The 22,470-nt window shown below is 50.2% G+C and overlaps 1 protein-coding gene and 1 long non-coding RNA gene across 3 annotated transcripts in view; one reads left to right on the top strand and one right to left on the bottom strand.

The window, feature by feature from the left end:
* CD9 (CD9 molecule) overlaps positions 1-2,955 on the bottom strand; it is a 35,726-nt gene extending 32,771 nt beyond the window's left edge. Inside the window, exon 1 of the mRNA XM_027541088.1 lies at positions 2,733-2,955. Coding sequence (XP_027396889.1) covers positions 2,733-2,798 — 66 coding nt within the window. The 5' untranslated portion in view covers positions 2,799-2,955. The remainder of the gene's footprint in view (positions 1-2,732) is intronic.
* Positions 2,956-6,653: 3,698 nt separating this feature from the next.
* Positions 6,654-9,435, top strand: LOC113893615. 2 transcript variants are annotated; one of them, XR_003511315.1, is made up of 3 exons: positions 6,654-6,690; positions 6,936-7,011; positions 9,235-9,435. It is a non-coding gene; the product is annotated as an uncharacterized LOC113893615 (long non-coding RNA). The 2 variants fall into 2 exon arrangements; XR_003511316.1 differs by lacking the exon at positions 9,235-9,435 and adding an exon at positions 7,259-7,681.
* Positions 9,436-22,470: the final 13,035 nt, after the last annotated feature.

Genomic DNA, 22,470 nt, shown 5'->3' with positions numbered 1-22,470 from the left:
CAAGAGAGAAAGGGAAGTGACGACATCATAACGATCCAAGCAAGCAGTTCCCTCAGGTCACGGTTTCCCTTAAAAATCATTTTTTGAGGGCTTGTTGCCACCCTCCTATCATTCTTATCCAGCTGGGTATGGTGGCTAGCGGTGACATAAAGTGCACTGGGCACACTACAGCCCACAGACCTGTTTTCAAACTTACCTCTGATGCTCTCCAGCCACCTGACCCTGGCCAAGTTACGGAACCTCTCTGGGGACTGGTTTCCTGGTCATTGATAAAAATGGGGATAATGCTTTCTGCTCTGACCATATTGTGGGACTTGGAAAAGGACTTTGCAGGCTGTACCGTGCTGCACAAGAGATCACAGTGTTCCTTTACTCTATCACCTCCTAGGAGATGAGGGCTACATCTCTATAGGGACCTTAATACAGGAGTACTGAACAAATGGGCTTCCCTGGTGACTCAGTGGTAAAGAATCCTCCTGCCAATGCAGGAGATGTGGGTTTGATCACTGGGTCGGGAAGATCCCCTAGAGAAGGAAATGGCAATCCACTCTAGTATTCTTGTTGGGTAAATCCCACGGACAGAGGAGCCTGGTATGCTACAGTCCATGGGGTAACAAAAGAGCTGGACACAACTTAGCAACGAAACAACAACGACAACTTAACAATAGTTGATTCAGATTCTTGCAGCTACTGCTTACCCCCCACACCACCTGTTACCAGGTCCCCTTGTTGGTTTTGTGATGGAGACGGAAGAGGACAGGACCCAAAGGATCTAGGGGCCGAGGTATTGGCTTGGTTCCTGTGACGCTGATCGGATCAGCCCAGTTCCGGTTCCCACTTCTTTACTGTGAAGAAGTTGGACAGGATGACCTCGAAAGTCATTTCCAATTCTACACCCAACCGGTCCCAGAATGAGTCATCTCTGTTTCAGATGACACTGCCCATCAGCAGCACTGAGCCCAGGTGGGGGCAGCTCTGGACATGGGTGGGGTGGCAGACTGGAGGCTGCCGGAGAGGTCTTGGAGTCTCCCACCAGGCTCTGCCGGGCTCCTCTGTCCATGGCATTCTCTAGGCAAGAATACTGGAGTGGCTTGCCATGCCCTCCTCCTCCAGGGGATCTTCCCGACCCAGGGATCGAACTCATGTCTGTTGCATCTCCTGGACTGGCAGGGGGGTTTCTTTACCACTAGCGCCACCTGGGAAGCCAAGGAGTCACCAGGGGACTAGCAGGGGAGAGAAGGTGCTAGAGGAAAACTCCTTAAATGACTAGGGTGGGGCAAGGCGGGGCTAGCCCGCCTTCCACATTCTTTTCTGGTGCCTCTGTTGGGGTGAGGAGGAAGCCAGGCTGGCAGCCAGCTGGCTGGCTGCTGGGACTAGTGGGAACAGCAGGAGGGTCTCCCTAGAGCAGGCCCTGGGCTGGGCAGGGCACATCTATGCTCCACCTTCACTAGGGCAGGTGTTTGGTGTGATGACTTGAGCAAGGGCAGGTCCGTCTCATATCCCGTCAGCTCCAGGGAGAGGAGTAAATCTTGGGAGACTTTTCCCTGGGGCTCATGGGGAAACAGATCCGAGTGAATAAGTACAGTTTTGTTACAAGCCTCCTGTGGCATGCCCCTGCTTCTATAGCCATCTCTCTCTGGAGAGTGGCACAGGATCTGCCTTTCCAAATGCCTTCCTGATGGCAAAGGGGCAAACATCGTCCACCTGTGAGCGGGGGAAGTGGCCCTGAAATTAGGACACCAAGTCCCCTACCCCTTGCCTCGGTGTCTGGGTGGCCCCTTAATTCCCCTAGGGAGGGCTCCGAGGGGCCTCTCCCCTTCCCCGCTGCCCGCCTCAGGCTGCCGTAGGCTGAGAGGCTGCCAGTGGCCGGCAGCGGGAGTCTTGGAACTCCCAGGCCTGCGTCCTCCCCAGGTGACAGTCCGCTCCCGGTGGCCCCACCCGGCTTCTGGGTGGGCTGGCGAGGGAGGAGGTAGGGCGGCCACCTGATCCCTCCCGGAAATGGAGAAACACGGGACTCATCCCACACGGGCGCCGATAAGCATCGGCCCCAACTCTCCCCAACAGTCCCGGAGTTCTCTCCAGTCCAGATACTTATCGCCCTTTGGGGAAAAAGAAAATCAAGACAAGCTAGTCTTTCAGGTAGTTTTGAGGGAGCTCGGACTTTCTCACGCCGGGTCAGAATCAGTCTGAGAGCTCGGGGGTGCAGGAGGGACCCCGACTTTCATTCACGAATGGGGTCCCGGGACGCCGACACCCGCGGTCAGGGCGTCCCTTCCCCTCCCGTGCAAACGTGCCAACAGCTCTTGGCTGAGCGCCCCCGGAGAGACATTAGTCCCTTTTCGCGTCCGCATCCTTCCCCTCCTCGCGGCCCCGGATCGCACAGTCCGCCACAGCCCCCCACGATTAGGGCCTTAAGTCCCCAGCAGAGGGGTGCTCTGATTCTTCCTCTTGCTCGGAGGGGCTCGGGGTGGGAGCAGACACAACTCCACCCGCAGGTCATCAGGGCCGCGCGTCAGCCGCCCGCCTCGCTTCGGACGCGCCCCGGACCAACCCGTCCGCCCCGCCCGTCTCGGCTCGGGCCGAGGAGTTAGTTGGAGGCCGCAGCGCCGTCTCCTCCCCGCCAGGAGTCTTCCCCGTACAGGCTGGGCGGGTGCCCTGCAACCCCGATCGCGGACTGAGTGCGCCGGGCGGACAGGTGGCCCCCGAGAGGCGCGCGCGGCAGTCGCACTCACCCAGAAGATGAAGTTAAATCCGAAGAGCAGGTATTTGATGCACTTGGTGCCTCCTTTGACCGGCATGATGCGAGCTAGAGTGGTCTGGGTTGGACTGATGTGAAACGGGGCCGCGTGAGGCCGGGACGGGTGGGACCAGGCTGTGGACTGAGGTACGCGCGGCTGCGGCTGGCCTCGGGGCTGCACTTTTAAAAAGTGCCACTCCTCGGCCGCGCGCCGCCGCGGTGCGCATGTGCGGGGCCCCGCCCACGCCCCGCAGGCCCCGCCCCCGGCCCACCTGCCACGCCACGCCCAGGTCCCGGGGCCCGCGGCTCCTCCCGCCTCTGGCTCGGTGCTCCCCACCTAGTCGGCCGGACCTGACTTCCCGCCTTGGCTTCCCTTTCCTCCCAACCGTCCTGGGGTCTTTCCAGGCCGTCATCCCTGGCCGATTTCATCCTGGAATTATGTGAAGGCCTCACCCCTTTCGGTTCTCTCCTGGATTCTGCCCCTCCCGAGCCCTCTACCCTAGGGAGAACTTCCCCGGTGGGTGGTGAGGGCAGAGGCCCCTTACCTAAGATGGCCAGCAGAATGAGGGCTCTTCTTGCTTGGGGCCCGATTTGAAGAGAAACTGTTTCTGTCTCCCTGGGGCGGCTCCTTGCACACTTTCACTCTGAAGCACACTCTTCACTCGGCACACGGAGGCTTGCCTTCCGGATGGGAGGATCAGTAGGGGCTTATGGAAGTAATCCTGAAACACCATCAATGAATAGTAATAGGTCTGAGAGCTGGACACTGTGGGATTGCTTCCTGGATTTGTGGTTCAGATGCCCCAAAGAAGAGAAGGGCTGTAGCCTGGCTTCTGTTCTTGCCTCTTCTCTTCATCACCCTCCTTCTTGCCCTTGACACTGCCCACTGCCACATCTTTGAGCTCCTGTGCCAGAGTTCTTAGGGTGTTTCTCCTCTGCTCCAACATGTCCAGCAAATGACAAATGTTGGCTAGGATGTGGAGAAAAGGGAACCCTGCTAGATGGTTGTGCTGTGCTTAGGTCGCTCAGTTGTATCCAACTCTTTTCGACCCCATGGACTGCAGCCCACTAGGCGCCTCTGTCCATGGGATTATCCGGGCAAGAATACTGGCATGGGTTGCCATGCTCTCCTCCAGGGGATCTTCCCAACCCAGGGATTGAACCCAGGTGTCCCGCATTGCAGGCAGATTCTTTACCATCTGAGCCACCGGGGAAGCCCCCAAAACTGTTGAGGGGGAATACAAATTGATACAACCACTATGGAAAGCAGTATGGAGGTTCTTTAAAAAATTAAAAATATAACTACACAGCAATTCCACTCCTGGGTATTTGTCCAAAGAAAATGAAAACACTACTTGGAAATACATTTGCACCCCTATGTTCATTGTAACATTATTTCTAGCAGCCAAGATATGGAAACAACAGAAGTGGTCCATCAATAGATGAATGGATAAAGAAAAAATATATATATATGATGAAATATTACCCATAAAAAGAAGGAAAACTTGCAACCACATAGATGAACCTAGAGGGTATTTTGCTAAGTGAAATAAATCAGAGAGAGAAAGACAAATGGAGCCTAAAAAAAAAAAAAGTGTAACTAAACAGAAACAGAGATATACATACAGAGATACCAACAGTTGGTTGCCAAGTGGAGGTGGGTAGGGGGAGGAGAGAAATAGGTGAGGGAGATTAGGAGGTACAAACTTTCAGTTACAAAATAAATGAGTCAGGGGTATGAAATGTGCAGTGTAGGAAATATAGTCAATAATTATGTGATATCTTTGGACAGTGACAGATAATAACTAGACTTACTGTGGTGATCATTTCAAAATGTATAGAAATATCGAATCACTATGTTATGTATGTATCAGGAACTGACACAATGTTTTAGGTCAATTATACTTCAAAAACAAGCAAACAAGCTCAGAGAGAGAGATTAGATTTGTGGTTACCAGAGGTGGAGGTGGGGAGGTAGGAGAAGGGGAATTGGATGAAAGTGATCAAAAGGAACAAACTTCCAGTTGTAAGATAAATAAGTACTAGGGATTTAATGTACAATATGATAAATATAATCAACAGTGCTGTAAGTTATAAGGAAAACTGTTAAGAAAACAAATCCTAAGAGTTCTCAGGACAACGAAAAACATGTAAATATTTTTCTGTTTCTTTCATGTATGTATATGAGGCATGGATATTCGCTAAACCCATTGTGGTAATCATTTCATGATGTACATGAGTCAAATCATTATGTCATACACCTTAAACGTATACAGTGTACACCTTAAACGTATACAGTGCTGTACGTCAATTATATCTCTGTTAACTAAAAAAGATGCACAATGTGAGAGTTGCGAGTTAAGTTTTATTTGGGGCAAAATGAGGACTGCAGCCCAGGAGGCAGCACCGCAGATAGCTCTGAGAGACTGCTCCAAAGGCGCAGTGGGAGGACGGTCAACATATAAGATTTTGGTGAAGGGGGAGTTCGATACCATCAAGCACTCATTTTACAAAAGGTTTTCTGCTAGTCACGAGGATTTGATGTCATCATGAAGGGATTTAGTGCTTTTCTAGATATGAGAAGATGGCAAGGATTGGAATCATAAAATTTGTTACTGAAAATATCCAACTATATAAAAACGAGTTCCACCAGGTTCCCTGGAGCACAGAGTGCCTCACTCTCCACCCTGAACCCCCTCGGGGTGTTTAAGGCCAGCAGCTGCAGCAGTGCAGGGTTCAATCTCTGCAGAGGCAGATGGCAAATGCCCTTGCTGTTCAGTCGTTGGCAATGCTCTTGGCAAGTGCCAGTTTGTAGTTGACATCTCAAAGAAACTGGAAGAAAAAATACTTTCCGCAGCGCTCCTACATACAATGACTTACGTCAAAATTCCTTATTTTGCCCTCCACAGCACCCCAGCCCTGCATGGGGCACGTGGTGTGTTCCCTCTGGCTGGCTAACCGTCCCCTCTTCACTTGTAAAAATTCCATGCCTCCTTAAACATTCCTTTCCTGGTTCTCACCAAAGGCTAAGGAGATTCCCCCTACTTTAAAAAACCCCAAACCCTTTCACATTTTTTTGTCAAAATTAAGTTTCCTTTTTTTTTTTTTAATGACAAAGGCAAAACCTCCTTGATTACCAAAACATCAGAAAATACCAATAGTTTTTGCCTAACTCAAACATAACTCAAAATAACACCCACCCGAAACAGCGTGTATTACCACTTTGAAATTATATTTTGCTCTGTTTATTATCACTGTTACATTTGTCTCATCAATTTGTTCATTCAGGCCAAAATGTGGTTTCAGTATCCAGGCGCATGAGGGTATATTCTTAGAGCAGTAGGGGACTGAGCCTGTTACATGACCGCAAGGAGTGAGGCTTGAAGGCCAGGGGAGCTCAAAGCAGACTTTTGACCCAAACAGGGAAGCAGGCTGCAGAGTGCCTTGAAAAGTGGTTGTAATCAAGGGAGAATTGGGCAAAGTTAGGGCAGGGGCTGTCTGGAGTCTGGGCTGGAGCTCACAGTAGTGGGGAGGTGTGTGGGGAAGTGAGGCGGGCATCTAGCTAGAGGTGCCTCCTGGCACTGGACTCTGCCCTCGGGGGTGAGGGATCACTGGTGGACTTAAGCGAGGGGAACCTGTGTTTTGGGTAGTTGGGTGGTGGGGGAGCAGGAGGGGCAGGCAGAAGGCTGCTTGACTCTAAGGACCATTTTCTGTGTCTCCAGACCTTGGCTCAGAGTGCTGGGGGCTTAGACTGTGACTCAGATGGTAAAGAATCTGCTTGCAAAGCAGGAGACCCGGGTTTGATCCCTGGGTCAGAAAGATCCCCTGAAGAAGGGAAAGGCAACCCACTCCAGTATTCTTGCCTGGAGCATTGCATGGACAGAGGAGCCTGACGGGCTGCCATCCAAGGGGTCACAAAGAGTCAGACATCACTGAGCGACTAAGACTGAAAGGTGAGAACATTTGCGGTTGGGGAGTGAGGCAGCTAGAGACGGAGGTGATCTGGGGACCCATGGAGGTACATCAGGAGGATGTGGGTTCAGGTCAAAGACCCAGGGGTGAACTGAGGTGGGACAGCAGAGTGGAGGCTGGAGAGAAGGCGGCAAACAGGGAGAGGGGATGAGTGTGTGAGAGGGCGGCCAGGGGAGGTCAGAGTCAAGGCAGCTCATTCACTTCTTCTTCTGGTGTTTCTGGGGAGCCTGCTGTGTGTCCTGGACACAGGGGATGCTGAGAGGACAACGCCCTCTGTCTCACCTGGAAGAATCGCAGTGCAGGTCAGACTAAACCCCAGGAGTATTTGTTCGGGGTGTAACTGAGCAGGACCCTATGGGGTCTTCCCCAGGACAGGCCTCCCCCATATCCTCTGCTTTAACTCCTCTCTGAAGTACCCTGTTGTTGCTGTTTAGTTACTAAATCACGTCTGACTCTTTGTGACCTCATGGAGTGTAGCCCGCCAAGCTCCTCTGTCCATGGAATTCTCCAGGCAAGAATCCTGGAGTAGGTTGCCATTTCCTTCTCCAGGGGATCTTCCTGACCCAGGGATCGAACCTGCATCTTCTGCTTGGCCAGCAGATACTTTACCACGGAGCCAATTGGGAAGCCCTCTAAAGTATCTGAAGTATCTGAAGCACATTTTCCGAGTTGTTTCAGAGATGTGAAAACTCCTCATCGAAAGGAAGATGTTAACTACCTGATGACCAAGAGCATACAGCCCCAGGCCTCTTGAAGCCTAAGGACTGATAACGTTCACCTCTGTGACACTGCCTGCTGCCTCACCATCAGCCCATCAGAGAACTGTGTACAAGCTGATCACATACCCTGTGACCCCTCCCACCTCCCTCACTTGGTTTGTAAAAATGCTTTACCTAAACCCTTTGGATAGCCTGAGGTTTTTCAGGGCACACGGCACCCGTCTCCTTGCATGGCCCTACAATAAATCTTTCTTTGCTCCAAACTTTGACGTTTCAGTTTATTTGACCTCCCTGTGTGCCAGGCGCACGAACTTGTGCTAGTAGAGGGGAGATTTGGCCTAGGGACTCACAGGGGCCAGGGTGTGTCCCCAGGTCTGCCTGGGAACGAAGAGGCTTCCAACCTCTGTGGGGGACATGGCAGCCAACTTTGGAAGGCAGGCCAGTAGACAAGGTGGGGGGTGGCGGGGTGTGGGGCGGGGGGCAGGGAGGAATTCCAGGTAGAGGGAACCACATGCAAAGGCACAGGGCAGGAAACCACAGGTCGCTGCTGGGGAATCGCCACAGTGGGTGAGACAGGGAAGGAAGGAGGAAGGGAAGGAGAGGCAGAGAAAACAGAATTTCCTTAATGTTGCCAGGAGCAGCCATGCATAGGAGTTTCCCCTCTGTCGCTGCCACTCACCCACTGGGGCTGAGGACAGTTTGGTCCAGCCACATGTAGGGCAGGCTTGAAGGAAGACAGGAAACCAGACAAGAGCTCATGTGCTCAGCCAGAGCCCACCTGTCTTTTGAGAACAGGTCTAAGGAGAGGAAAGATTTTATCTTTTTAATATACCCTTCACCCTGGCCTGGACTTCCCTGGTGGCTCAGCGGTCAAGAATCTGCTTGCAATGCAGGAAACTCGAGTCTGATCCCTGCATTGGGAAGATCCCCTGGAGAAGGAAATGGCAACCTACTCCAGTATTCTTGCCTGGAGAATCCCATGGGCAGAGGAGCCTGGTAAGCTACAGTCCGTGAGGTTACAAAAGAGTCGGACACGACTTAACCACCAAAGGACAGCTCCCTGAACCATTCTCCCTCCATTGCTCACAAGCCCAGATAGGAGGAGCTCAGGAAACATTTAGTTTCTAACCTTCTTTGGGTGATTCTGAACCCTGACTGTTTTATTCACCTGCCACAGGAGTGCCCAGGAAATGTTGGCAAAGGTTACTATTACTGTTATTATTTGTACTATTACTGTTATCATTTGCCCTCAAGAAACCGTGGGAGGGGCCATGGTGAAACATCAAATTACTTAGTAAATCAAGAAATCAAGGGGGTCCTTAGAATGTGAATGAGGCAATCCGAGTTCTATTCTGGGTGATATCCAATGAACCACCTCAGGCTCCTCACCTGCACAATAAAATTTTTTAATGTCTTTTTTTTTTTTAATTGTGGTGAAAGTCATGTAACATGTGCCCAGTCACTCAGTTACATTCAATTCTTTTGCAACCCCATGGACAATAACCCGCCAGGCTCCTCTGTCTATGGGACTTTCCAGGTGAGAATACTGGAGTAGGTTGCCATTTCCTCTTCCAGAGGTCACATAATATAAAACACACCATTTTAATCATATTTCACTGTACAGTTCAGTGGCACTAAGTACATTCACACAGTTGTGCAGCTCTCACTATCATCCGTCTCCCAAATCTTTCAGCTTCCTAAACCTGAAACTCTGTCCGCATGAAATGCTGAGTCCCCATCCCCACCATCCCCAGCCCCTGGCAACTACCAATGTACTTTCTGACTCTATGCATTTGACTGTTCTAGGTACCTCATAAGGATCCTAGGATCCTCGTGGTGGATTCACTCCAATATTCTTGCCTGGAAAACTCCCATGGACAGAGGAGCCTGACGGACTACAGCCCATGGGATTGAAAAGAGATGAACAACTTAGTGACTGAAGAAGAACAACAAAGTATATTGAAATGCATTTTTAGGATTAAGTTAATATATGTCCTATAAACAGATTATATCTTCTTTTTTCTCCTCCCTGTGCTATATGTAGGTTCTCACCAGCCATCCACTTCATACATAGTAGCTGTACCGTGACTTTCTGAATTAGGAGATGGCAGGTCTCCTCCATTCCCGGGTTCGATTCCTGGATGGGAAAGATCCCCTGGAGGAGAGCATGGCTACTCACTCCAGTATTTTTGCCTGGAGAATCCCATGGACAGAGGAGCCTGGTGGGCTACAGTCCACGGCGTGGAACAGAGTCCGACATTACTGAGCACGCGCCTTTAGCTCCATTCCCGGTGGCACGAGTCCCTGTTCCAGAGTGTGTTTGTGACGGGTGTTTTGTCCCACAGGCAACCAGGAAATGGAGCAATGGAAAAAACATGGTTTGCTTTAACTGGAAGGGGAAAATCTGGGTAAGCCCCTGAGTCAGAGATCACATGGAGGCAGCGAGGTCTTCCAGGCTCTGCGGTGAAGGGTGAAGGAGTGGGAAGACTTCCTCCCCTCTCTCAGAGAATCCTGTTTCTGGAAAACCCTGCTCCTGGGGCTGACGGTCCACTTTGGCTCTTGTGCCCCACCTACTGGTAAGACATGAACACAGGGCTGGGGCGACGAAGACGGGCCACGCCCATCTGCGTGGGGTGTTTTCACCTCCCGAAGCAGAAGGCGGCAGGAGGACCCACTCTCAAGGGCCATTAAAGCCTCCCAGCCGCCACTCCAGTGGCCATTTCTCCTTGCTGAGCCCGCTGACCAGCCCTTCCTTCTAGACAACTCCCCTTCACTGTCCCAGGTGCTGCACCATCTTGGTTCACTCTTTTCCCTTCTAGAAACGTCTTTGCTGTTCCTTGGGCTTCCCTGGTGGCTCCGTGGTAAAGAATCCACCTGCAGTGCAGGAGACACTGGAGACCTGAGTTGGATCCCTGGGTTGGGAAGATGCCCTGGAGTAGGAAATGGCAACCCACTCCAGTGTTCTTGCCTGGAAAATCCCATGGATAGAGGAGCCTGTCAGGTTACAGTCCATGGGACACAAAAGAGTTGAACACGGCTGATTGCCACACACACACACGTGTGTGTGTCCATGCTTTGGTGGTGAACTCCTTTGAACACACTTGCATTTGGTTGATTTCTGTGTTCTCCAAGCATCCAGTTCCTTGGTGGCCTGGAGGAACCCTCTGCAAACATGTGGAAAAGCTGCAAGGGAGTGAGTCTTCCTCCTGGCCTGTGTTCTCTACTCCCCTCTCTTCCTGGACTTGCATAGCCCCCTTTTTCTCCCTCCATTTTTCTTTTGAGTTGACCTCTCCCTAAGTTCATTGTGATAAACTGGGCCTGTTGGCCATTTCTACTCTAATGTCCCTCTAGATACCCCCTATTTCAAATCCTAAAAGATGGTGCTGTGAAAGTGCTGCACTCAATATGCCAGCAAATTTGGAAAACTCAGCAGTGGCCACAGGACTGGAAAAGGTCAGTATTCATTCCAGTAGAAAAGAAAGGTAATGCCAAAGAATGCTCAAACTACCACACAATTGCCCTCATCTCACACACTAGTAAAATAATGCTCAAAATTCTCCAAGCCAGGCTTCAACAATATGTGAACTGTGAATCTCCAGATGTTCAAGCTGGTTTTAGAAAAGGCAGAGGAACCAGAGATCAAATTGCCAACATCTGCTGGATCATCGAAAAAGCAAGAGAGTTCCAGAAAAACATCTATTTCTGCTTTATTGACTATGCCATAGCCTTTGACTGTGTGGATCACAATAAACTGTGGGAAATTCTGGAAGAGAATTTTGAGAAATTTGTATGCAGGTCAGGAAGCAACAGTTAGAACTGGACATGGAACAACAGACTGATTCCAAAGAGGAAAAAGAGTATGTCAAGGCTGCATATTGTCACCCTGCTTATTTAACTTATATGCAGAGTACATCATGAGAAACGCTGGGCTGGAAGAAGCACAAGCTGGAATCAAGATTGCCAGGAGAAATATCAATAACCTCAGATATGCAGATGACACCACCCTTATAGCAGAAAGTGAAGAAGAACTAAAGAGCCTCTTGATGAAAGTGAAAGAGGAGAGTGAAAAACTTGGCTTAAAGCTCAACATTCAGAAAACGAAGATCATGGCATCTGGTCCCATCACTTCATGGGTAATAGATGGGGAAACAGTGGAAACAGTGGCCAACTTTATTCTATTGGGGCTCCAAAATCACTGCAGATGGTGATTGCAGCCATGAAATTAAAAGAGGCTTACTCCTTGGAAGGAAAGTTATGATCAACCTAGACAGCATATTAAAAAGCAGACACGTTACTTTGCTAACAAAGGTGCAACTAGTCAAGGCTATGGTTTTTCCAACAGTCATGTATGGATGTGAGAGTTGGACTATAAAGAAGGCTGAGCGCTGAAGAATTGATTCTTTTGAACTGTGGTGTTGGAGAAGACTCTTGAGAGTCCCTTGGACTGCAAGGAGATCCAACCAGTCCATCCTAAAGGAGCTCAGTCCTGAGTGTTCATTGGTAGAACTGATGCTGAAGCTGAAACTCCAGTACTTTGGCCACCTGATGCAAAGAGCTGACTCATTTGAAAAGACCCTAATGCCTGGAAAGATTGAAGGCGGGAGGAGAAGGGGACAACAGAGGATGAGATGGATGGTTGGATGGCATCACTGACTCTATGGGCATGAGTTTGAGTAAACTCTGGGAGTTGGTGATGGACAGGGAGGCCTGGTGTGCTGCAGTCCATGGGGTCACAAAGAGTTGGACATGACTGGGGGACTGAACTGAACTGAGATAGCCCCACCTCCTAACCCCCCAAATCTGTGAAGATATCACCTTACACATCAAAAGGGATTTTGCACATATGATTATGTTAGGATCTTGAGGTGAGGAGGTTATCCTGGAGTGTGCTTGTGGGCCCAGTGTACTCCTAAGAGTCCTTAGAGGAAGAGGCAGGAGGGTCAGAACCAGAGAAGGAGGCAAGCAGAGATGGGAGGGACATGGGGCCACAAGCCAAGGAATGCAGGCAACGATGGAAATTGGAAACAGCAACGAAGAAGATTCTCCCCTAGAGCTGCCAGAGGCAACAAGTAGAGCCTCACTGTCCCTTTTTAGGCTTCTGACCTGCAGAGTTCTAAAGTGATATGTGCTAAAAAAAACAAGTGTGTGTTTATTTGGATGTGCTGTGTCTTAGCTGTGTACACAAGATCTTCTTTGGGGTGTGCAGGGTCTTTTTCACTTGAGTCATGCAAACTCTTAGCTGTGGCTTGTAGGATCTAGTTCCCTGACCAGAGTTAGAAACCGAGCCCCGCTGTGTTGACAGCATGGAGTCTTAACCAGTGGGCCATCAGGGAAGTCCCAGTATGTGCTATTTTAAGCCACTGTATCTGCAGTACTTTGTCACAGAAGCAATGGAAAGCTAAAAGACTTGTCTCAAAATAAACATCAAGATCAGACTTTGTAATCTCTGAGGGTCTCCCTGTATAAGAGGATGACTTCCTTTCTCCTTGTCCCTCTCCCCTGACCCCTGTTCTCCTCCCAGTCAGCTCCAATCCTTGCCCCCCAACCCGAGACTCCTGTGCTCTGACTACATCTGCTCACTGATGCCGTTCCTGGGTTCTTTGTGTGTGGGTTCAGACACATGTGGGCAGATGAAATATAGTTAAGATGAACCTGAACATAAGAAGCTGTGGCCCCCTGGGGCCTGTGGGGAGGGAGATGAGAGGGGATATCACCTTGGAGTGTCGCTTGCAGAAAGATGGAATCTGGACCTCATGGTGTCCCCCAAGAGGTCACTGTAACCTGGTCTGTGTCGATGTCCAGCACCCATTCCCTCTTCTGGCATCTTATCTGCTTTAGCCTTTTTGTACAATTATACTTTTCTTTTTGTCTTTTTTCCTTCTCTCTCTCTCTCTTTTTTTTTGGCAAATTAACTTTAATATACAGATACAAAAGCAACAAATATAGATTCACAGCATTTATAAGAAATCATTCAAGTAGCATTGTAAATAAATTTTTTAAACAAAATTTCAGACAAAATACATATTTGCACAAGTGATCTTGTACAACACACATCAGCCATCAACAGCTATGTCCTCAGTCAGGAAGCTGTCACCTGACCTGGACAGATAACAGCGTCTTGATGTTGATGAGTTAGAATTGAAGGAAAAAGTGAAGGCAAAAGTGTTAGCTGCCTAGTTGTGTCTGGCTCTCTGTGACTCCATATTCCGTAGCCCGCCAGGCTCCTCTGTCCATGTGATTTCCTAGGCAAGAGTCGTGGAGTGGGTAGCCATTTCCTTTTCCAGGTCTCTCTTAATAACTCTTCTATTTTGGAATAATTTTAGGTTTATACAGAAAAGTTGCAAAGATAGTCCAACTTCCCCCTAATGTTCACATCCTCTTAAAAATTTATTGATTTATGTATTTGTGGCTGCCCTGGGCCTTTGTTGCTGCCCTTGGCCTTTCTCTTGTTGCGGCGAGCGGGGGTCACTCTAGTTGAGGTGCACAGGCTTCTCACTGCGGCGGCTCCTCTTGTTGGGGAGCACGGGCTCTGGGGTGTGTCGGCTTCAGTAGGTGTAGCTTGTAAGCTCGAGAGCACAGGCTCAGTACTTACAGCACTTGGGCTAAGTTGCTCTGCAGCATGTGGGATCTTCCTGGGCGAGGGATCAGACCCATGTCCTCTACATTGGCAGGTGGATTCCCAAGTACTGGACCACCAGGAAAGCCGTAATGTTCGCATTTAAAAAAAAAATCATGATTTGTCAAAACTAAGACGTTAATATTGATACAGTACTAGTAACTAAACTGCATATTTTATTCAGATTTCACCCATTTTTCCACTAACATTCTTTTTCTTTCCCAGAGTCCAATCCAAGACCCCACAGGGATTTAACATTTTGCATTCCTTTTAATTCTGTGAAGGAACTGGGCTCCCTCCTGTCTTTCTACCTTTGACCCTATCATTTACTTTGTTCCCAGTTCCCACTGAAGTCCTATTCATCCTGCTACAACCCCTCTTGTAGGCAGGGATACTGTGGGGAGGATGGTAGGAGAGGGTTAGGGGATCTGGCTGTAATATTAAATGGGGAGAATTTCCACTGCCTCTTCCATACTCAGGATCTCATCTGACTCTCATTTGGTTTTTTATTTATTTATTTTTAATTGAAGGATAATTGCTTTATAGCATTGCATTGGTTTCACCAAACATCAACATGAATCAGCCATAGGTTTACTCGTGTCCCCTTCCACTTGAACATCCCTCCCACCTCCCTCTAGGCTGTTATCCAGCCCCGGTTTGAGTTCCCTGAGTCATACAGCAAACTCCCATTGGCTATCTATTTTACATATGGTGATGTAAGCGTCCCTGTTCCTTTCTCCATACCTGCTACCCTCTCCTTCTCCCCTGCCACCCCAGCCATTATCGTTTGGTTTTGATGTAAGAAAGAAAGTGAAGTTGCTCAGTCATATCCGACTCTTTGTGACCCCGTGGACTGTAGCCCACCAGGCTTCTCCATCCATGGGATTTTCCAGGCAAGAATACTGGAGTGGGTTGCCATTTCCTTCTCCAGGGGATCTTCCCGACCCAGGGATCGAACCCAGGTCTCCTGCATTGCAGACAGACGCTTTACCCTCTGAGCTACCAGGGAAACCCTGGTTTTGATGTAACCTTTATGCAAATCCAAGCTACTGTGTATTATTGCTCACTCCCTGCTCCCCCCTACTCAAGAGCCTGCATCTACAGGTGAGCTTTTCAGGATCACGCAGGTGGCTGGAAGCAGAGCTGGAACAGAGCCCAGGTCTCTGACCTCTGGGAGTTTCATCGGCTCCTCTGTCGTGGGTGATGATCCACCCCCACGTTCCTGTGCTGTCCGGTCTGGGGGTGCTTTGGTGTAATACTTGGCTTGGTGGGTGGAGGTTTTCCTGTGGTTTCGCAGCGGCTGCACATTTAGATAAAACTGCATTATCCTTGGCCTCAGGGACTTTCTTCAGGCTGTTCCAGCTTACGTTGTCCCTGGTGCCCTGCCAACCCTTCCACCCACCTCTGCCAAGCAGTCCGGGAACCCCCCCAGAATGCCAGAACCTTGGGCTCCCTAACTCTACCCACCTCCCCCCTCCCCCCTCCCATCATCCTCTGTGCCCCCCAGTCCCTTGCTTTTCTGTCTTCCTTTCACCCTCCTTCCTCTCCTTCCTTCCTTTCTTTCTCTCCTGTCCTGCATGGCATGTGGGGATTTTACTTCCCCGACCAGGGGTTGAACCCGGACCCCCTGCAATGGAAGCCCAGTCTTAACCACTGAACCACCAGGGAAGTTCTTAACCATGTTTTCATAATCTGTACAAAAGGAACAAAATACTCACTTCCGGGATCACTGTGGGACCCTATGGGAAACATCTCTGCACAGTGCACAACCACTAAATACTGTCTCCCTTCCGGGACTGCGGACTGCAGGCCACTCTTGGGCTCCTTAATGGCTCGTTGGGGAGGAGGTTTGGAGGCGGCCCTCCCGGCTCTGCTACTCTGGGGGAGGGGACGGTCAGGCCAGCCTGGGGGTTGGGCTTGCAGCAACTGCCCTGAGCCTTTGTCCGGCTGCGGGACAGGCTCGGTCCTCCCCTGCCCAGACTCTGGGCTTCTCTGGGCTGGGAAGAAGAGAGCAGTCTCCTTTTTGGGGGCAGCGTCATCCTCTCTCAAGGCTGAGACTGACACCCGGCGACCCCTCCCCACTTTTCTGGCCTCACTGTGCTTGGTGGCGCCAACACTCTCCTCTGCTCACACGGTCCCACAGATGCTAACTCTTCTGCTCGGCTAGAAATACCGTCTTATTTTTAGCTCTGGCCCTCATCCATCCCACTGCACCCCTCCCTGCCTGGGCTTGTCCAGATCTGCAAGTCGTTTTCCCCAGTCCTGAGAACCGCAGGAATGTTCCCGGCACTACACTTACATGGGCCCTGCTCGAACTTCTCTCTCTCTGCCCTATTTGCTTGCACACAGTCTATTTCTGCCACAGACACTCTCCAAAGTGTCTCCCAACGCTGCCTCCTCTCCTGTTCCCCGCCCCTGCCGCTCCCTCCAGAAGAGAGGAACAGCCCTAGGAAACCCTCACAGCTGGAAGGGACAAGGGAAGATGGCAATGAGTTTATGCAGCCTACACACACACACACACCACACACAGACACACACACCACACACACACACCACATACAGACACACCACATATACACACACCACACACACACCACACACACACACACACACACACCACACACACACCCCATATATACACACACCACACACGCACATCATACACACACCACACACATACCACATATACACACACCACACACACACACACCACACACACACACACACCACATACATACCACATATACACACACCACACACACACCACACACACACACCATATATACACACACCACACACGCACATCATACACACACCACACACATACCACATATACACACACCACACACACCACACACACACACACCACACACACACCTCATATACACACACCACACACATCACACACACACCACATATACATACCACATATACACACACCATACACATCACACACACACCACATATACACATACCACACACACCACACACACACACCCCACACACATACCACACACCACATACACCACACACACACACACCATATATACACAACCACACACGCACATCATACACACACCACACACATACCACATATACACACACCACACACACATCACACACACACCACACACACACACACCACACACACACCTCATATACACACACCACACACATCACACACACACCACATATACACACCACATATACACACACCATACACATCACACACACACCACATATACACATACCACACACACATACACACACCACACACACACACCACACACATACCACACACACACATACACCACACACACCACATACACCACACACACACACATGCACCACAAACACATACACCACACACACACACACACACACACACACACACACACATACTATGTTCTGCTTTCCATGGCGTGAGGTTGGCTGTGGCTGGATCAGCTCGGTTTTCTGAGGTGGTTAACCAAGAGTCTGCAACACTTCCCCCCTCGATTTAAATTCAAGAGGAGCAAACAAGCACTCCCTTTGGAGACAAAGAGTGGAGAGCTGACACTGATGCAGAACAGCAGGCTTCTGAACCAAGGCGGGTGGTGGGTGTCTCCCTGAGCCTGCCAGAGGACACTTTTCCATCTTGAGGCTGAGTTTCAAGCTTTTTTTCTCTTCTAAATTGGTATTTATTTATTTGGCTGTGCCAGGTCTTAGTTGCTGCAGGCAGGCTCTAGTTCTCTGACCATAATGGAACCCAGGTCCCCGGCATTGGGAGCACAGAGTCTTAGCCACTGGACCACCAGGGAAGTTCCTCTAAGCATCATTAGCATGTCTAATGGAATTATTAGCATTCCTCTAAGCACTGTCAACATAGCCCTGGCCCCACTTCTGATTCTAGACAGGGAACTCCTTGAAGACACGGCACATTTTGTTCTCAACCTTTAACATTTCCAGTCCCTCAGGGTAAAACCCCAATTCCTCAGGGCCTGTGATATATGATGCGCATACCACATGGCGTGTCTGGTCCCCTCTCTCCCTTCCCCAAAACATACGCCCCAGACTCTAGGATGCTTCCTGAAACTGTCCGGCACACTGCACCTCCTGCCTTGGTCTTGCCGTTCCCTCAGCCTCGATCTCCTCCCTGAAGATACTTCCTTCTCTGAGCCTTGCTCTAAAGGATCCTTATCAGCTTCTCCCCTCGACGTGTGGTCCAGCCCAGCCCATGCATCCTTGTCACCTGTCCTGTGTTCTCCCCTCATTGTGTTTCTCAGCAGCTGACGTGGGGTATGTTGATTTTTCTGGTCTCTGTCTCCATACACCTGAATGTGAACTTCACGGGGACCATGGCTAGTCCTTCTGTTTCCCACTACATTTCCAGGGCCTAGATCATGCCCATGTGGGTGTTAATACTTATTTGTTGAAACGGAAATGAAGGCTCAGTACATATGGATGAATGAGTGACCTACATCAGAAGCCTCTCAGGACAGCTGGGCCCTTGGATGAAAGACTGTCAAGGAAGGGAGAGTGGGGGGAGCACATGGTCTCCCCTGGCCCCTGGAGGGTGGGTGGCTGCCTGCTAGCCAGGCAGGACACATAAAGTAGGGAGGGCTGGTGTGTGGAGGTGGACACTCCCCTGGAGGTCGTGCTGGGTGTGTCCAGATGTGAGGGGTCTCTGGTCAGCAGCCAGCCATTGCTGCCCTTCCCTTCCTGGCCAGTGAGTCAGCCTGCCGGGAAACACACTAGGGAAGTGGCCCTGTCAGAAATACAATGGGGCCAGGGGTCAACAAAATAAGAACCCGCTCACCCACCTCGCCCTCTGCCGGTCAGAAGGAGCCGGCCCACCCTCACCTCCATCTCAGACTGCTGGCCCCAGAAAGTGGGAGAATGCATGCCTGGTGTTTAAGCCCCCAACCTGTGGGCCTGTGTGAGGAACCCAGGAAACAAAGGCGGGACCTCCTGACCGCTGATGCTCATCTCCTGGTCCCTTGATTTCTGGAGCTCAGGCTGCCTATGAGAACTCTCCCGCTTCAGGCTTTCTTCATCTATTGTCCTGTCTCCCCTCTCCGTCCCCTTCTCCCCATCTCATCACAGGGATTGCTTCCTGTTGCAGTATTTGTCACCTGCACCAGACTGTAGGTCCTTCGTGCTCACTTGATACTGTGTCCTCAGTGCCTGGCACCTGGAGGTGCTCAGCACACTTTGGTAAATGAAGGACTATATGAAGGAAGGAGTGAATTTCATCCCCTTGGGCTGATTAAGAGGCTCTGACAAAGGTCTGTGCTTATAATTTCAAATTGTGGTGCTCAAGAAGACTCTTGAGAGTCCTTCAGACTACAAGGAGATCAAACCAGTCAATCCTAAAAGAAATCAGTCCTGAATATTCATTGGAAGGACTGATGATGAAGCTGAAGCTGAAGCTCCCATACCTTGGCCACCTGATGTGAAGAACTGACTCATTGGGAAAGACTCTGATTCTGGGAAAGACTAAAGGCAAAAGGAGAAGTGGGTGGCAGAGGATGAGATGGTTAGATAGCATCACCAATTGAATGGACATGAATCTGAGCAAATTCGGGAGACAGTGAAGGACAGGGAAGCCTGGTGTGCTGCAGTCCATGGGGTCGCAAAGAATCAGACAGGATTTAACGACTGAACAACAGCAAATAATAATAAGCAGGGGCAGCAGAGTCCCCCTCAAGACCCCCCAGTAGAGAGTCATGTGGGATATTCTGGAGAAAGCCCTGCAGAGGCTGCCCAAATAGCCCTGGAGCCCTGGGGGCAGGGCAGGGAGCCCGATGGATGACAGGTCCACACAACTCACACCTAGCACTAGTCCGGCAACAGAAAGGCCAAGAAGAAAGTCTTCTCTTAGTCTAGGAGTCTGAGCCTGGAACTGGATTGGGAGAGTAAAACGTGGGGGGATATTGGAGTACGTGTTCCTCTTTCTCTTACCTCTGCTCATCCTGCTTCTCTGTTGTGGACCCAAAACAGGGTAGGGAATGAGAAGGAAACAAGTCTCCTCCTCATCACTCACAGATGCAGTGACTATTGAGGGGCCGACTATGTGCCGGATAGTGAGATTGGGTCCAGGATGGAGAGATGAGTAAACTCAGTCCCCAGGCAGCTCACAGCTGGACAGGGAGATGGACAAGTAAACGGTCCTGGAACAAGGTCACGGCGGCTCTGACGGGCTCTGTGTAGTGCTGTGCGAAGAGAGGAGATACTCTGAGTGAGGGACTTGGTCCAGTCTGCATGGAGGAGGGGCCACCAGAAAAAGGCCTCCATGACTGCTGTATAGCAAGCTGTAAAATCTCTATATTTCCAATTCAAGTTCAGGACTGTAAAGTTTAAAAAAAAAAAGTTTTTATTTTTTATTTTATTTAAAATTTTTTTTTTATTGAAGGATAGTTGCTTTATGATGTTATGTTAGTTTACGATTGTGAAGGTTTTACTCAGCTTCCCCTGTCTTGAAAATACTTAAGTATCCTTGGAGATTATGGTTTTTTGTTTGTTTGTTTTGATTTTCAGTTGCACTGAGAGGCTTGTGGGATCTTAGTTTGCTGACCAGGGATCCAACCCATGACCCCCGCAGTGGAAGTGCAGAGTCCTAGCCACTGGACTGCCAGGGAAATTCCAAGATTGTGGTTTAGACACTAATAAGGAGAAATTGTTATCTGGTGGAGGAGGTTCAGAGAAATCAGAGACAAAACCTCTGGACTCAGATGAGTTCAGTGACTGTTTAATTCGTTTTTACACACATGCACAGCGGCTCCAATGCTTTGGCCATCTGATGTGAAGAGCCAACTCATTGGGAAAGACCCTGATGCTGGGAGAGATTGAAAGCAGGACGAGAAGGGGGCGACAGAGGATGAGATGGTTGGATAACATCACTGACTCAATGGACATGAATTTGAGCACGCTCTGGGAGATAGTGAAGGACAGGGAAGCCTGGTGTGCTGCAGTCCACGGAGTGACAAAGAGTCGGACACAACTTAGTGACTGAACAACAACAGTCAGCCCACCTAGCCTCCTTTGGATAAAATGGTATCTTGAATTTCCTTCAAGATTCTCCCTCCCCACCCTCTGCCCTTTTGTTTTGGGTGAGATTGACCCATCTCTATAACTCATCCCCACTGACCAAAACTCTGTTGGCTCACCAAAACCACAGCAATGAGTCTGGGGCAGTGGGGTTGGGCTTCAAGTAGAGCAGAGAGACTTCAGCTGAGGTTTCCAGGGGTGAGACGCAGGGTTTCATCCCTGATGGGCTTGAACCTGCACACATTAAACACTGGGACCACTGTCTCTCCTTGTTATCATCACAGGTGGCCTGAAGGGACGGCAGCTGAGAAATGGAGAGAAACCAGGCCTTTGAGGAGTATAAGCCCCCGGGCAGCCTACACCGGAAGGCGTCCCAGCCAGACTCCTGGATTTCACTTAAGTGAACTCCCATTTGGTCTCTGTTTCTCCTTTATTTATTTAGTTTTTGGTCACTCGTAGCTGAGAGAGTCCTACATGAAGCGATGGTCACCGTCAAATCCTGTCTCATCTTCTAGCTCTCCTGGGGGATGGCGCCTCAGATAGAAAGCATGATGGTATTCAATCAGAGCATTGTGAGTTAACACTTCTGTGTCGGACCCCTGTTTGTAAAACAAACTTTAGTTATTCTTATATTTTACTCTCCTTGAGGGCAAAAACTGAGATGGTTTTGTTTGCTTTGTAGAACCACAGAGACTTGCCAAAGTCCCTCAAAGAGACTGACTATTCTTTGTGTTTATTCTCTCCATATGGTGAAGGAGGACAGAGGCTCAGAGATGAAGCGTCCTGCCCAGGCAGGCGTGGATGCAAGAGTCTAGTGTCTGGGCTCAGCTGAGGCCAGCGGTGAAGCCTCTTGGCTCTAAAACGAGGAATAAGTACTGGCCTGGGACCAGCTCTGTCACTGACCTGCTGGGTGACTTGAGGTCACTTCAGCCCTTGGGCCTCAGTTTCCACATCATTTAAATGGGGCCACAACCCTCACCTGCAGGAACCAGCATGTTCTGTGTACAAGTTTTCTCAAGAGCACACAGAGTATCCCAGCGCCTTGCTGCTTCTTAGGGAGTGAGAAAGCTGGGGGGCAGGAGGGCTCCCCCAGCCCCTCCATCCACCTGGGACCTTTGATTCCCAGTGTGCAAAGTGTTGCAGACACACCCTAACTGGCCCAGGGCAGGCCTCTGTCCCCACCCGCCACTCCACTCCGGTCTCGACAGCAAGTGCCCCCCCGAGTTGCTCATGGACAGACATGGCCCAGAAACGCCAAGGGGTGCGCTCAGGGCCCTGCTGGCCTGGCCACTCTGAGGTGGCCTTGCTGCCGTAGGCTGGCTGGTGGGGGCGCTGTAGGCCTGGGTTCCCTGCTGTTTCTTTGGCGGTAGTGCCATGATGGGTCCTAGGGGAGGGGG

Source organism: Bos indicus x Bos taurus, chromosome 5 (assembly GCF_003369695.1).
Source record: "Bos indicus x Bos taurus breed Angus x Brahman F1 hybrid chromosome 5, Bos_hybrid_MaternalHap_v2.0, whole genome shotgun sequence".
In the NCBI taxonomy this organism is placed as follows: Eukaryota; Metazoa; Chordata; class Mammalia; order Artiodactyla; family Bovidae; genus Bos; species Bos indicus x Bos taurus.
Note: the sequence above shows the minus strand (reverse complement) of the source record. Positions and strands in the feature narration are given on the sequence as shown.